Genomic DNA, 16,486 nt, shown 5'->3' on the forward strand with positions numbered 1-16,486 from the left:
TTAAAAGGAAACTCTGCAGACTGATGCAGAGATTTGCCTAGATAAGATCCATTAGCTTTAACTGGCATCCTCTATCTAAAGTCCCATGAACCATTGCAAAAAACTTTTTCATTCAAGAGAAAAATAGAATTCAGACTTCAAGAAACATTACCCCTCCAACCTGATCTGACACCCTGCCCTTTAACAGACTATAGCTCTGGAAGAAGCCTAAAATAAAAACAACCCTTGGCCAACACAATGCATTTCAAATCTTCCTAGCACTTTCTGCATCTATAACAAGACACTGTAAATACTAGCCTGGCAACTCAGTGGAAAAATAGTCCAGTAGCACCCTGCCCCACCATAAACAAATGTATTTTGTATTACTCATATAAAGGCAACATAAGAAGAGTACCATTTAATCTACTGAAGCTAATCAAACCTGTACACTTGCTACATAGAGAAGGAATGCAGAAAAAGGGATCAGCCAGAAGAAAAAAATTCTAAGTGGCTTATGCTGATGAACAGCTCAGTAAAGGATCTCTTGATCTGCATTCAGGGGAGGAGAGGAATAATAGCAAGAAAATGGCAGTGCTTAGTTTTTATCCCTCAAATTAAGGAGCATCTCCTTACATGTATGGTTTTTACCAGTGTTTATGCTAAGACATCAAAACAAAGTAATACAGTTATGTAAAAGAGTCAGATTTAACCTCACACTTTGAATAAAGTAAGTCTTTTGGCATCCTCAGTACAGCATTGACTATGTGAGACAAAATATACTGGAAATAGTTCTACTTATTGCACTTTTTAATTGTTTGCTTATCCATTGTACCATAATTATTCCAGGAATCTGCAGTTTTTTCACTCTGGAAGGAAAATTCAAGCTTTCACACTAAGTATTTGATTGCGATTGTTATTCTACTTCCACAAGTGAGGTGTTTTTGTTTGGCTTGGGAGTGTCTGGTTGGTTGATTTCTGTTGGTTTTTGGGTTTTTTTTGGTTTTTGTTTTTTTTTTTTTTTTTTTTTTTTTTGTTAGGGTGGGGGGTTGTTGTTTTTTAGGTGGTTTTTTTTTTTGTTGTGTGTTTGTTTTGTTTTTTGTTTTTTGGTTTTTTTTTAATTTTCTAGTATTTCTTCCCAATAACCATTATTTAGAACCACTACTTTCAGGTTTACCCAGTCTACAGTCCTAAATCACACCAAAGTTTTCAGTAACAATATGCAGGTAGTAGGAAGATGAAAAACCCAATAACATCTAGATAGCATTTTCACTGGGCATGTTTTTCAGGGTATTTATAACCAATCAGTTACTTTTTGGTATTATTTATAACACAGGATTCTTTCTATTCTCTTTGTCCTTCTCTTCAGGTGGGAAGTATGCCCCAGAGCGTTCCTAGAATCCACCAGTGGACATGCAGTATCACTCTATTGAACAATACACCTTCAGAGGAAGATACCTGGAGTGGTTTGCACATGCTCCTTGAAGGCTAAAGCTCTTTTTGTACATTAAAATAAACAGCATAACTATGTAATTAAGTCAAAGAGGCTTAGAAATACAGAGCTCAGGTTTTCAAAACTCAAGGTCAATGCAAGACCTTGCGAGACCACCTAATCCTGAGCAGCCCGGCCTCGTCAGCACTAGTGCTGGATGCTCACTGAGAGCCTCCTTGTAGGAAATGTTGATACAGCAATTCCAAATGCTAAACTGCTGACATGAAGAGAACTGTATGATGCAGGCTGTTGTTGTGTAGATGTGCAAACAGCAGTTTCATGTTTAAGCCACAGCACACACACAGATGGAATGGGAAGAGCCCACAAGCTAGAATAGGATGAGATAATTCCTATCCATCATCAGGGAGAAAAAGGAGGGAGACTGCCCAGAGACCACCCCATGTCTGACTGGTCAACCCATGGACCCTAGGGATAAAATCCAGCTTCCCACCCTGACTCAAAGCAAAATCAGGAACACTGAGTAAGAAAGGAATATTACAACATCCCTAAGTTGTCTTCTCCAATGCTTTTTTCCCCCTTAAGATTGTACAGTCTTTTTAATTCATAGCCAACACAAAGGAGAACAATTTTTCTGTAGACAACCTTTAAGGGTACCAGACACTTCTTTCCTTCTACCTGCAAGAGAGTATCATTCTTGGTGCTTTTATTTCAATTCTATTCAGTTTGTTTACATCTCTCAAAATGCTATGGTCATTTGAGGCTTCACCAGCATTCAGGTTTTCCTCTCCAGGTATTAACACAAATTCTTCTCTTGAAACAGTCAATAAAGTAATTTACTACTTTTACAATCCTATCACTTTTAAGACATCTATAACTTGTGACTTGACAAAACAGGTCTGTCTTTAATTTATCAAGATCGTTTTTAATTCTGAGCATGTCCTTTAAAGCATCTACAACTGCTCACAGCTTAGTATTAATAAAAATTCAGATGGTTTAATCAGTTTTAAGACCTCCCTCACTTACTGAATATATATATATATTTATAGTAAGATGATTGACATCATATTTATCAAATTCAAAACAAACAACCTGACTGATCCATAACTATTGACTATCATTTATTATCTATAGTAGGGGGAAAAGAAATATATCAGTGGAATATAAATGTAAGCATATTGTGGTGTGGAACCACAACATGCTTACATTAACACTGATGCACAAGAAAAGCTGCAACCCTGCATTACTACTAAACACATCTGGAAATTATCACAAACAATCTTTTCAAGTTTTAGCCTCCATATCAAATTATTTTAAAATGACACAATACAAAACTGACAGTCTAAATGCTCGATTTTTTTCAAGTGATGAAATCCATTTAAAATGTTTTAGAGCATGCTCCAGCACACTTGGGGAACTCTGTACACAGCTTAAACACATTCTAAAGCCATCAAAAATTCTAAGAGTTCTGCAACTTCAACTAATTTTCAGATATTTCCTTTGCCATCTTCAATTATTCTACAAGTTAATGCTTTAGATGAGTGATACCTTCTCTTCAGAATTATTCAGACATGTACTACAGTTCATATCTTACTGGTTATGTTCCTCCACAGTCAAAGGTCATCAGATTTGTGTAAAATATTACAAGCTGTTAAAAATACCCGAATCGTAACTGAGTAATTTTGAATTTTAAAATAACTTCTTCAAATGCTGTACCTTAACACACTTCTTCACAAATGAAAGAATTGTGAGAGGTCCTTTCACTAAAGCCCAGGTATTTTAGAGAACTTTGCAGACCAGAATAAATCTTCTGGCATCAAACAGCCTATGAATTCAGAATATGCTCCTAGAAGTAATTTTCTCTCTTGCAATTTTTGTAGCTTAAATATATCTATAAAATAGTTAATGTGCTTAGGAGTATTATCCTTCTTGTTCTGCTCTCACCAACTAATGAGATTAGTTGTGTTTCCATGTGTGTGTGTTCATTTTTTCTATTAACACACATGAATTGCTTTATGTCACTGTAGACAATAGTGTTTTCTTTTTCACATGAATATACTCAGCTGAATACTCTTAAAGAATTTATTTTCCAGTTTCTCCTTTCTTCTGGCCTTTCTTAAACTAGGCTTGATCTCCATCTATGAGCAAATGACACTAGAGACTACCGCATTTGATACAAACATTCTACATGGAGCCAAAGATCTCTCCTGTAGTCACAGCTTAGTCAGATTATTTAACAAACCACACAGAAAAATTAGGAATCATAATTAAAAAGAGATAAGGCAAATACACTTCAATCAATCGCAAGTGATGGGTCTTCACTGTACCACAACCTTTCAGAAGGAAAAGTGAGGAGCAATAGATAAGCAATAGAGAATGACCACAATTGCATATTATCCAAATGTGAATTTGTCAGATCTGGTCCCACAGAACCCAATCTTTCTCTCACTTCATGGAGGCAGCCAGAGCTGCTAAATACTTTTTTTTGTCTTTCAAGGTACCTGTCCATTTCTGCACACAGGCATCCACGTTAATAACCTGGTAGCAGCACCTTAGGTAGCCAGTTCTTTTCCTGTCACACCATACAGAAACAATTGTGTATTCTGCATTCTGTGATGAAAATAAAAAATCCAGTTTCTAAAAGTTCTACATTACTCGACATAACCCTTTGGATTTGGGGAAAAAATGTATCTGGGAAGATGCTGGGTCCCTACTTTGCCTGTATTTTATTATCTCTTTCAAATGAAGACAATTAAGTCCATTTCTCTATCAAAACCTGTCTTGTATTTTGACTGCCAAAAAATGCAGGTATTTGCTCAATATTTGCAATAAGAACTGCTGCTACAAATAAATTGATCCTTTTAGAATACTTCAGCAGATTGTTTTCCATTCTTTGAAGAAGTCATGTAATTGAACTCGACTGCCTGCAAGGGCAATAACAACTATCACTGAAAGAGTGGGACAGCTAATGTAGATTCTTACCCTGTAAGCAGCTTTGCCAGTAAACTAATAGTGGCCTCCAATTCTCATCCTAAAGTCCAGAACTAATTTCTACTTATGCACAACTACTGGTCTCCTAAGTTACAGGTAATTCTTATGGGCAAATGAAATCCAGAAAAAAAAAACCCTGAAGATATTTATTGGTTTTGAACTTGTTACACTAGGTACCTACATGTCACTTAGAGGTGAAAATCAAGTACATCAATTGATTATTCAGCTAATCCAAAAGGAGGTATTGGTAATTATGTACTCAAAAAAAACCCCAAAAAACAGGCCAACCACAGCCACATGCTATCTTAATACAGGGCTTGTGGCTATCCCGCTCCCAGCTACAGCATCAATTACAGACCTTTTCACTCTGTAACTCAGCACTTATGCAAGCACCAACCCAAACCATGTCACCCTGCCCAGTTCTTTTCCAAACAAGGTGAGAGGATGCACATGAACAGCCTGCAACTCCCTAAAGAATTAAAGATCAGTCCAGATGTTCAATGGAAGAGATGTCAAATAAACTAGTACCATCCCAAATTTAATTGAACTAAATTAGCTGAAAATTGTCCATTTTTTAGCTAAATACCAAACTAAGTAACAACCTTTTTTCCAACAATTTGTTCTCTGATATTATAATTCCAATTAAGATATTGTCAAATTCACACTATTTGAGGGCTCTTGTGAAAGAATCATATTTAACTCTGTATTGCAAGCTAATGACATCAGTGCTAGCAGGGCATCAATCTGCTGCACTCACAGGGGAAGGGAAGCGCTCCCATCCTACCATCTCTCAGATGACACACAAAAACCCTAGACCTGAAAGGACACATTATTCATTCAAAAACAAAACAAACAAAAAGACAAGCCAAAAAGCCAAAATACCCAAACCCAACAGAATTGGCAGAGAGGCTGGAGGGCAGTAAGACTGCCTTTTTGAATACCTACCCATACACTGTCCAATTGGCCCACACTGTGACCAGTCTCGCACCCACCACAAAATTAATTTCTGAATCAATTCAATGGCTTAGCTAGAGCTGTGCTTAACACCAGATTTTGTCCTTTTATGAGATGAGGTAAGAAAAAAGACAGAACTCCTTACACAAGAAGCATACATACATGTTACCTGCTGTCAGTCTCAATGAAATAACTATGACTTACATCTGTTCTAAATGCAAGCATTCCTAAACGTCCTCTTTTGCCTTAATAAAAGCTGTAATACAGAAACACACATGAACTGGCAGCATGGCAAATATCAATGCCACAAGGCACTTCCTTTATGGATAAGCCATGCAGCTACATGTTAGCTGCTGCAGAGGAAAGAGTGCTTTTGTTTCGTTCCTAAGTTGATAGAGATCCATTCTGGTGTTGTTTTACATTGGGCAGGAAGAAGCAGTAGTTACAAATTCCAGTAAATGAAGTTTTGCCAAGACAGATGATCCTTCCTTCCTATGTTATAGAACAATCACAATTTCAATATGTGGGCTGAACAATAATCAGTATAGCACCATAGCTTTTATTTTATATACAACTATAATCTCCTTAAGAAAATAAACTGCAAGTTTATTCTGTTGGCAAACCTGACTTGTCCATGTTTAGGTTTTGACTTCATTATGAACAAGCACAGTACAAAATCTACCACGCAGAAGAGCATTTTAATAAAAGGATATGGCCCACAGGGAAGAAGATTCCAAGATACAGAACAAGATTCTAGATTGTTAAAATGGACCACACTTTTAAAAGATAAGTCCATCGTCTGACTGTAGCAAACATGCACAAGCCACAGTCTGGCTCCCTTGGGGAGGGTTTAATGATTCCCAACAAGATCCCTTACAAAGAACTCAAGAAAACCCAAAACAAATAAACACCAAACAGAAAGAGGTAATACACAGGGAAAAAAAAAGAAAAAAAAAGAAACCCACCATCTGCATTACATACTACAAAGAAAAAGTTGCCAAGAAAGAGGCAAGTCTGTTCATTAACTTGCATATTTTAATTCAGAAAACCTTTTTCCAAAGGAGAAGAAAGGGGTAGGAGGTTGCAGATTTTCCATATTCAGTTAACTAGGAGCAGCAAACTCCCTCCCTTTGTCCCTCCCCTACAACTACTAGCTTCACACATCTGCATTGTTACCTTCACTTTTTCTCTTCTCAGGCAGCAGAAAAGACAATTTTCATCAAAAGACCAATCAGAAACACCTTCAGGCTCACAGTCTGTAAATCAGAAGAATAGCAAATTACTTCATATTCATAAACCACGACACAACTGGAGCCAAAAGAGAAATGCTGAATTAAATACCTGTTTCACAACATTCTTGCCTGCTTTCTGAGGATTCAGGCTTCATTTCGGCCATTTTTCTAAATCCCCAGATTACCAAACTATATACATTTTATCTATGCACAACAAATCTGTTTTTCTGAGCACTGCAAAATACACTCCCAGCTACATAAAGATGAACGCACACTCATTAGTAATTTTAGCCAATATGAAACTAACTGTGAGCACTGCCTGGGGGAGGGGGAAAAAAAAGCACAAATCACCACGGTAACACACATTTTCTAGAGGCAGAGCTGAGGCTGCTTCTGTCATTAGAAATGCAGAACAAGATACAAACATAGAGATTGAATACCTTTAAACAAACTGAGATCTTTTAATAATCCAGGTCCAAACAGGCCTTCTAGAATACTTTCAAACCCTAAAAGCAAATAAAAGAATTGTTAGCTTTCTAGATTAGTACGTCACTACAATATTCACAATAGCAGTTCTATATTTATCTGTTCCAAGAACAGAGCTCAACACGTTTTCTCCAAGTATTACAAGATACATGGGTCAATTGTGATGACTGAACTACTGATAAATCATAGCACAATCTAGAGTCCACTGACTCCTGTACTTTTCTATGTAGCTAGGTTAAAAACAAAGAACATTACAACATTGAAATAAACCATTTTGAAAAGAACACAGGAAGCTGCAGGTTCTACAACATGACCGAGTAATTTCTACACAAATACGAATACTCTCATTTAAGCCTCCAAACTGAAAGAAGGTATATATTCCCAACTTAAAAAATACATTCTTCCATCTCAGTGGCATTCAGTTACTTTTCTGAATTTCAGTAAACATTAGAATCAGTGTTTCCTCAAGAATGGCAGTTTTGAGGAGAGAAAATTAAAAGGAGAAGGATTCAGAGTTGCCATATCACTAAGGAATGAAATTTCCATCACAGATCCACATCCAAGACACACACAGTCCGATTTACTTCAATGCCACGATTTATACCTCACTTAAAACAAATCTAATCAATTTGAGTTTATTTCAGAAGAGGGAAAACGTGCACCAAAATTACTGCCACTATTTGGAAAAGTTCAATCAATATTACACTAACCCCCTGCTGGCCGTAAAAAACCTACAGAGCCATTAACTATCCAGTACTGTGAGAAGATGAGTTAGCAGAGTAAGCATGAAAAGTACAAAGATTACCTCAAGGATGACAGACAAATTCCACCTTATAAAAATTTATAAAAAATGGAATGACCAGAAAAATTCAAGACTATAACTTACTACATCACCTGCCCTTCCCTCCCCCTCCAATACTTTTTGCTTTGTAGCTTTAAGAATGGTTTGCAAGCAGCAAGGAGCTTCTAGCTTCTCCTACTTGTTTGAGTCTTTGAGTGGCAGAAGAAGAAATAAAAAACAAATTAAGAAACAAAAATATGGTTTTAAATTTAGAGAAACTTGCATGGGTGAATCAGGGACAGATAAACTACCCAAAATAGCAATCTTTAAGATATCAGTCAAAATCTAAATGATCTTGTACTATGAAGGAAATAGTTTATTACACTTCAAAAGAGCGGTAATTCTAAAATAATTCTGACTTCATCCAGACCTAATATCTAAGTTATGTTTTGGAGAGCAGTCTTCAAAAGGAAATGACAAATAGTGTTTCAACCCTCTGGGTGTCAGCAAGAGTGTCAGTGCACCAACATCTTCAGCGATCAGATGCAGGATGTTACAGAATTTGCAGGGTGCAACATGCCTTAGATGGCAAAAGCATTGCTGAGGTACAACACTAAAAATATAATCTCAGAAAGGACCAGGAACCAAAAAAAAAAAAAAAAGGTGAAATAACAGTCAAGAGTAAAGAGAAATAGGGAGAAATCAGAGAACAAGGTGGAAGAGGAGAAACTGGAAACACATCCCATTGAACAGCACCTTGTCAGGCAGAGAAGTAGCACTGCCTCCAAAAAAAGCCAATTCAGGCTTCAGGAAATGGCAGGAACAGTGGGAAAGGGCCGACCAACCTGACCTAGAAGAAAAATAGGAGAATCAGGGTATTGACCCATAGGTTTATAATGCTGAATAGTTTATAACATTTTTAACATATGGGTAGAGACCCTCAGAATTTGACTCTGAAATGAAACCTTAAGGAAAATAGCTAACCAACCCTGTTCTTGATCTTTTTGTTTAAAACTTATATTTATATATATATATATATATATATATATATATATATATATATATGTATAAAAATCAAAAGACTTCAGAAATTTTACTCAAACTCATCAATCTTTTAATAGTAACTGCCAGTGACTCATGCCCCACAGTTTGCTATGCATGCAATTGCACACTGAAGTCCCTGCCAAGTTTTACAGCTTGGATATTGTACGATGGTAGTTTGCTAGCCCACTGTTCTGAGTGATGCTAATGCCACTCGGGTTTTATTAATATTAAATATTGGATTTAGCAGTTGCATAGCAACAGCAGAACATCTTATGTGCAATGTTTGACATTAAAAAAGGCAAATAAGGGAAGTATGAATGTATTCAAAAATTATACTAGAGACTGGTAAAACTGCCATAAAGCTGAGCCCTATTCCCCCCAAATGCAAAGTGCAATGCAGCAAAGGCAGTTTAAGCCCTGTGATGTTGCGTTCAGTCATTCAGGGCTCCAAAAGAGCAACTGTGTACAGTTAATCATGCAGAATACATTGAAAACAAAATCTCGAAAAAGGAGCTGCCTACTTTTTATAGTATTTTTTCTCTCCATTGTCACTGCTCTTAGAAGCTTGAAAAGAACATTTCTTTTCCCACCGATTGTCCTTTTCCATTTGGCAGATGATATTTTCCTGCATTTCAAATGGAACAGAAATTAACATGGCTCCCTCTGCTAAATTCCAGTTTCTATATTTTCATCATCTGCATTTCAGCGTCTGATAGTTCATAGCAGCTGAAGAGCAGAGCCAGTGGAAAAGTTGCAGCAACAACAGAATTAGAAGAAAGGAAAAGAAAGAAAATTCCACTATTTTAGAAATCAGTATTGTTTATATATCAGATTAGATTTTCAATATCAGTCGTATTTAGATCTCTGATATGCTCTTCACAATCAAAGCAGCCACATATTTAACTCTCACAAATGTTACTGATGACCCTTCCAATGGAAAACATTTTTTGGATGTTAGTGTTAGAATTTATTAAAAAATATTTTAATTTAAAAAAAACCCTGAATTTATAAAGTGTAAAACATCTCTCTTTTCCAGAAAGCTCTCTAGGAAGTGAAGAATTAGAAAAAATAAATCCCAGAACAAAGAAAAAAAAACTTTAGTACTGAAACAAGGGTGGAATAACTTTTTAAATGTAGAGGTTCTTACACACTTATTCCTATTTCACAACAGTTAGCTCTACAAGTAAAGCATCCCCTAAAAGATCCTCTGGTAAAAATCAGAATACATATGTGCCATTTTTCTGCTAAGGGTAGCAAGGAAAGAAATTAAAACTAAAGAGAAGAGAGGGGAAAAAAAGCTTGACTATGCAGTCTTCATCATGATTCATTTTCACTAGTTTTGTCTCTGCACCTAAATAGTTTTATTTTCATATTTTCTTGGCATTTTTACCCATCTGTAACCAAATATTTTGTCATAAATTTAAACTGTAATTGTAATTTGATGGCTAATGGTTGAAGACAACAATTTAACACAATAGATTAATATAAGCTTTGCAAAGAAAAAAAACAAATCCAGTTAGGCCCTCATGTCATCTTCTCCCTTTAAACTGAGAGCTCTTGTGATCATTAAGTAGGTAGCAGGCTCCTTGGGATAACAGCATTAGAGAAGTCACTGGCCATCTCTAGTAATGCAGATTAGCCAAAGACACATTCTCTACTATAAAAACAGGAATGCAAGATCTTCAGAAAAAGATAGGGATGCATTTCTGGAGTGCCACTGACACAGAACCTAGCATGTCAAACAATGCTTTTTTCCCCCTCAAGACAGCACAGCTCAAATATACCTTTGAATAGTCACTACATAATTTGGCCCTAGATATGTATCTAGTCAAAGCAGTAAAGCTTGGCTTTACCTTACAGGTACAAATCATTTTGGGGGTAGTAAAAAAGCACAGACTACAATTGCTCTGAATGTATGATTACATAAATTGTTAAAAACTCAAAAAAAAAAAAAATCAACATAGCAAGGCCAGAAAATTTAAATCAACATACATAGTTGTCAACTCCTCAGCCCTTATCTGTGCATATCAATTTAATTGGTGAATATCAATTTATAAACTAAACCTCAATAGACTTAATGAGTACTACCCAGGCCAGCAGTTAAGTACAGCAGGTCACAGAACCAGAGAATCAGAATATCCAGAGTTGGAAGTGATCCACAAGGATCAAATCCAACTGCAATTGACCAGTTGCAATAGAAATTAAGACAAGTGATTCATCAGCATTTATTTATAATAAACAGCCAAATATATATCAATTTGTACATTAAAAGGACAGCTTCAAAAAGCTGGAAATTTAGTCAAGTCACTTGAGACATTAGCTGGCTATATATTTTCTTTAAATTTCTTAACCATCTAAGAACATATTAAAAACCACCAAAACCATGGGGGAAAAAAACTGACCTGCTAAATGGGGGAAAAAATTTAAAAACCAACAAAACCCAAACCCAAGTGACTAGGAGTAAAAGCACAAAGAAGAGACAAGCGGTTGGATGATGGACAGGAAGATTCAGAGCAGAAAAGATAAATCAAAACTCAGAAACGTTGTAAAAGTCACAGAGGAGATGCAGTCAGCTTAAAAGTAAGCAAAGATAAAATCAAAACCAAGTCACACAGAGATTGGATTTTTTAGCTAATATATGTAAGAGTATGGTATATTACAAAACATTCAACAGAATGGCATATAATCATTCAACAAAATCAATCAAGGTGATGTTACTAACATTTTTAAGTTAATTGTCTTAATATGTGTTGGTTTTCTTTCTGTGAGCTACTCAGAGTATTTGCAGCAGTGTTTAATTTCAGAAAGTCCTGGAATATTGTGGAAGTCCCAATGGGCTCAAAAAAAGGAAAAAAAAATCACTGTGAAATGTCACAACATTAAACAAGTTAGTATCGGGGTCTCAAATTGGTAAAGGTTTACAAAACAAATGAACAGTTCTCAGGAATTGACAGCAAAAATGGTGTCAATCAACATGGGCTTACAGAAATTCTTATTAGAGTCTTACAAAACTAAAATTTTAATTAACAACAGGTTTGATATAATATTTTTAGTCTTTTGGGCTGGCTTGACACATCTTGACTAAAACCAGATATCAAAAAAAAAACCCTAAGGCAAACCAAAGGAAAAAAGAATCAGTCAAATAAATACAAAACATTAGAGATCAATTAAGTGACAGGTCTTGAAATATTGGTGGCAGTGAGAAACTACTGGCAGTGAGGTCCATCAGGTACTGGTTCTTGGCCCTGTGTCATTTGCCATTTCAGTCCTAGTCAGTGACTTGGAAGAAAGCAGTCACTAAATTTGCTGGAGCTACAAAGACAGGAAGAGCAGCAATTAACAAAAGGCCCAGGTCACAGAGGCTGCTTACGAAAGCAAATGCAATTAAACACTACTTGGAAAGGGGGGTAGGGGGAATGGAGAAAGCCACAAATCACACATCTAGGAACAGGAAAAACAGCTTCTCAAAGCTGAAACTGGAAGCTGATCAAACTCAGCCAGACATAAGACACTCTTTAATTTTACAAGGGTCCAACTGAAGACACAAGACATGCACCCTAGGACTGGATCATCGTTTTCCCTACTCTAGGACTCTGAAGGTGTTATTTAGGAGAGCATAGGCTGGTTGCTGAAATCTATTTCCCTTTCATTCTCCCCCAGCACTTGGATTCATCATGTTAGGAGTCTCATTAACTAGTTTGAAGCAAGAGCCACCATCATCACATCAGGTTTTTACTGGATTTCTCATGCCTACATTTTCTGGTCAAGATTGGTTATATTTATCCACAGCTATGGGATTTGAAGCAGGAATTAATTCAGAAAAATCCTACACTCTATGTGTAACACGGGAATTCTGTCTCTTTCAGGACAAAAATCTATTAAACTGGAATGTTTCAGTCACAGGCATCTTAATAGAAAAGCAAGACCAAGCAACAAGGGAGGTGGAAAAAAGTCACAGGACAGTTATTAATATACACTATGTCTCATGACATGCATATAATTATAAGTTGTGAATATTCTTTTATTCATGCAACAAAATAGAAGAAACTCCCATCCACCTATGATGAGAGATCTCGTTATCTGCATGGAGACCAATTCAGGACTCCAACTACAAGTTAAATCAACTTTGCTTTAGCTTTAGCTTTGCTTCTTGGGGAACAAAGTAAAAGCTGCGCATCTCAACCAATTTTTCAAATTTCATGCTTCCTCATTCTTGTTAATGAAACTGCACTGTTCAGGGACTTACTGTAGACATTCCTGCTCCAGAGGATTATGAGGACCTTAAATATCAACCTGGTTCTTTAAGAGCAATATAGACACATGCATACAAAAGAAAAGAACTAAGAATGTTAAGATAGGTACTGTTTAAAAGAACAGATATATCCAAGTTCTGTATAGCAACACACAGCTCTTCTATAGCTTTTTGCACCAAAATGCCTTCTGTTCTCAAGACAGAATACAGAGTATCATGTGCTGAGGTCCCTAAACAGGCCCTTGGAGCTCAAAAGAATTCTTTGGCCTTAGAGTAATGCTTTATTCACTGTAGAAGAGCATCTCCAGTAGAGAAGCAAGAAGCGAACAAGGTGCATGTTCTGCCAAACAGCCACTACATCACTGTTGCAGTAACTTACCACAGCAGTAAGCTGAGAAATCAAAAAAGCAGCAAAATACTACAAAAACTGTTAATAGAAGTGCTTCTGACTGATCATCAATCCTGCAGGACTTTATAAAAATTACAAACTAGCATTGGAATTTTAATTAAAAAGCTGCAGCAGACTATCCTCACTCTGCTCTCCAAACATCCCTCTCAACCAAGCTATTCCTTTTCCTCTGAGAATGAAGTCTAAGAACATTTTCTCTGATGCAATCCCAAACTCACGGCAAGGCATTTAAAATTTAATGAGTTAAATATGACAGCATAACAGCTACATATCAGAACTACAGAGCTGCAATGCACTTGCCTTCACAGCAGAAAAGTGCCCTGCCAAATACCCTAGAACAGGGGAGATTTCTCTGCTCTACAAGGAAGAGCAGAGAAGCAAAGCAAGTACCAGCTTGCGTCGCAGTACAAGAAATGGAGACAGGAGACTCTCCATCCAATGTCAGCACTCTAACTGGCAGGTTATTTCACTGATTACAACTGAAAATTCAACCCCAAAAAACCAGAAGTGACAAGTTATAAAAGCTTGTTGCCAGAGTGCAGAGTATAGCAAAATATGGATCATCTCCTGCTTCCCTCCCACGAGGAGTATTTTTGTGTGTGTGATCTGATATCAAGAAGAGACTTACACAAAGGCATGCAAACTTCTTATCTCCAATCAAAACTCTCAGACGAAAAATTCAAGAAAAGCTAAGGACATTTCAATGGCTGTCTCAAGATGCCCACAGGATACATCAATTGTTCTGGCAGGCTGAATTGCAATCTTCATATGGATTTGCAGGGGTGAAAGGATCTTCCAATTTGTAGACACTGCACCACTAATGTGGCTAGTTGTTCAAGTCAGGGGTTGTGGGTTTCTGGTTTACATTTTAACTCAAAATCAGGAGACTGGTTTCCTTCACAGCTAGTCACCACTAATGCAGGACCTAACTGGAATCCTCTCATGTAAATACTTGCATTTTATTACCTCAGAAAATAAACCAGAAAATACCAACAGCACAAAATGACAAAGAATTACAACAGAGGAGTTTCAGTAACTACCAACTTTCTACGCATCCTTAAAAAATAAGTTTTACTTAATGGTAGAATAGGATCTGAATTTTTTTTTAAAGAACTTAACTAAACTAAAATCCAAACACAAATTTTTAAAATAAAAATTGAAGTGAGATTTGCTTTTCAGTTTCTCAGTTCAAAGTCAGTGCTCTTATTTGTTCAACCTCCAGGTATGGAGCTCCAGCAGGCAACCAGGTACAACTTTCACTGATAAGAAACTGTAAGAACTAGCTAGGAAGTTTACAAACAGATTAGAAGAGTCAAATAGCTCAAGAATGAGAATGCACACTAGCACAAATCATCATGGACCAAATTATGGAGACCCAAACATTTCTCAAACTTGAGGCTTTTTTTTTTTTAAACCGTGTTACATTACTTATTGCAGCAAAATAAAAACCTTGAAACTTTTTTCCCGTTGGAGACAAACCGTTAATGCTTCACTCCCAAGCAAAGGTAAGGTGGCATTCATTAACTACCACTGTTTATCCCCATGTCCCATGCCCCTAAGGCACAAACTTAAAAATAGCCTTGCAGTAGATGAAATTGATCTACCTGGAAAATGTCTCCCACGGAAAAGACAGGATATCCAGCAGCATCAATTCTCTGCTCTACTTTATTTCATGGCCACAGAAATGCTCGTATCACAGAGCAGGCCAGGTGTGCTATCAGGAACAACTTGCCACGAGCAGGTACAGCAGAGGTCCAAGTCAGTCTAAACCACAGAAGAACCCTCCCTCTCCCACAGAAGCTGTCTATATGGAAGCACAGGACACCAGCGGCTTTCATCCCAACTTCAAGAGATATTGGCATAGCGCAGAAGCATTAGAGGATGAGCTGAACTAGCTGAGATATGAGCTACATTTCATACTCCACAACTGTCCTGTTTGAAGAGGGTTGCCTTCCCTCAGCAATTCAGTCTTGCCTGACATTGTTCTCTGTCTGCAACAGTCACCTACTGGAACCACATTAATTGAAATAATTCAAAGCTAAAATTCAGCCCAGAAATGGTAAGTACAAGCTGCTGAATCCACTTAAACATGTACTGCCAGCAGAAAAAGCATCTACCAAACCACAGCTGTGATCTAGAAAACTCCTGCAGTGTGATTCAGTTTCAACTTCTTTACCACAAGAGGTCATTTATACCATGATTCATTACTGAATTAACTGAATACATTATTCTTTTCTTTCAGCTCTCAAGTTATAGATATCCCTTTCACCATCTTACAGAGATTTTTCAGATCTATTCAGTATTCAGCAAATAGGAATGAAAACATGATTCTGTTTAGGAAACTAAACATAATTATATCACTAATCATTGAAAATCTGATGACCTTCAATGAATAGACCCATGAAAACAATTGAACATTTCTGAGTTGAGAGGTGAATATACTGAGCTTACCTGTAAGGTAAAAGTTGCCAAGAGCATTTTTACTCTGTTATTTGTGATTGTAAGTCTCTCTGGTGTAAAATAAACCTCCACAATAAGCCATTACATAATTGCCTCAATGAACAGTACACCTTGACTCCAGCTAACTCACGGCATCCTGAAAAATCTTATGGTATGCAATGATACAACACTATTAAGGCAAGTGATTCTTTCACTACACCAGTGAGTGTATCTAAATCCTGATTAAGAAGCTAACAAAAGCAAAGAAAGCTCTAGATTATGGAAAGAAAGCTGAATCATGACTAGAGTGAATATGAAGCACATGTAATGTTTTGAGAAGGCTTTCCAGAAATGCTACAAAAGTATCTTTAGCCTTTTCAGATGGACAGCTCAGTTCTGTCTCAAAAGGAAGGATGATCTAGGTAAAATCAGAAGGTGATACAGGCAGCTACACAAAAATGAAAGGGTAAAT

General features: G+C 36.8%; 1 protein-coding gene across 1 annotated transcript in view; it reads right to left on the reverse strand.

Moving 5' to 3' along the window:
* The window catches only part of LCOR (ligand dependent nuclear receptor corepressor), a 64,936-nt gene that overhangs the window by 27,387 nt on the left and 21,063 nt on the right, over positions 1-16,486 (reverse strand). The window contains exons 2-3 of the mRNA XM_068197846.1: positions 7,044-7,109; positions 6,548-6,627 (exon numbers count right to left, since the gene is read on the reverse strand). Of these exons, the coding sequence (XP_068053947.1) occupies positions 6,548-6,627; positions 7,044-7,109 (146 nt within the window). The remainder of the gene's footprint in view (positions 1-6,547; positions 6,628-7,043; positions 7,110-16,486) is intronic.

Source organism: Anomalospiza imberbis, chromosome 8, assembly GCF_031753505.1.
Source record: "Anomalospiza imberbis isolate Cuckoo-Finch-1a 21T00152 chromosome 8, ASM3175350v1, whole genome shotgun sequence".
NCBI lineage: Eukaryota > Metazoa > Chordata > Aves > Passeriformes > Viduidae > Anomalospiza > Anomalospiza imberbis.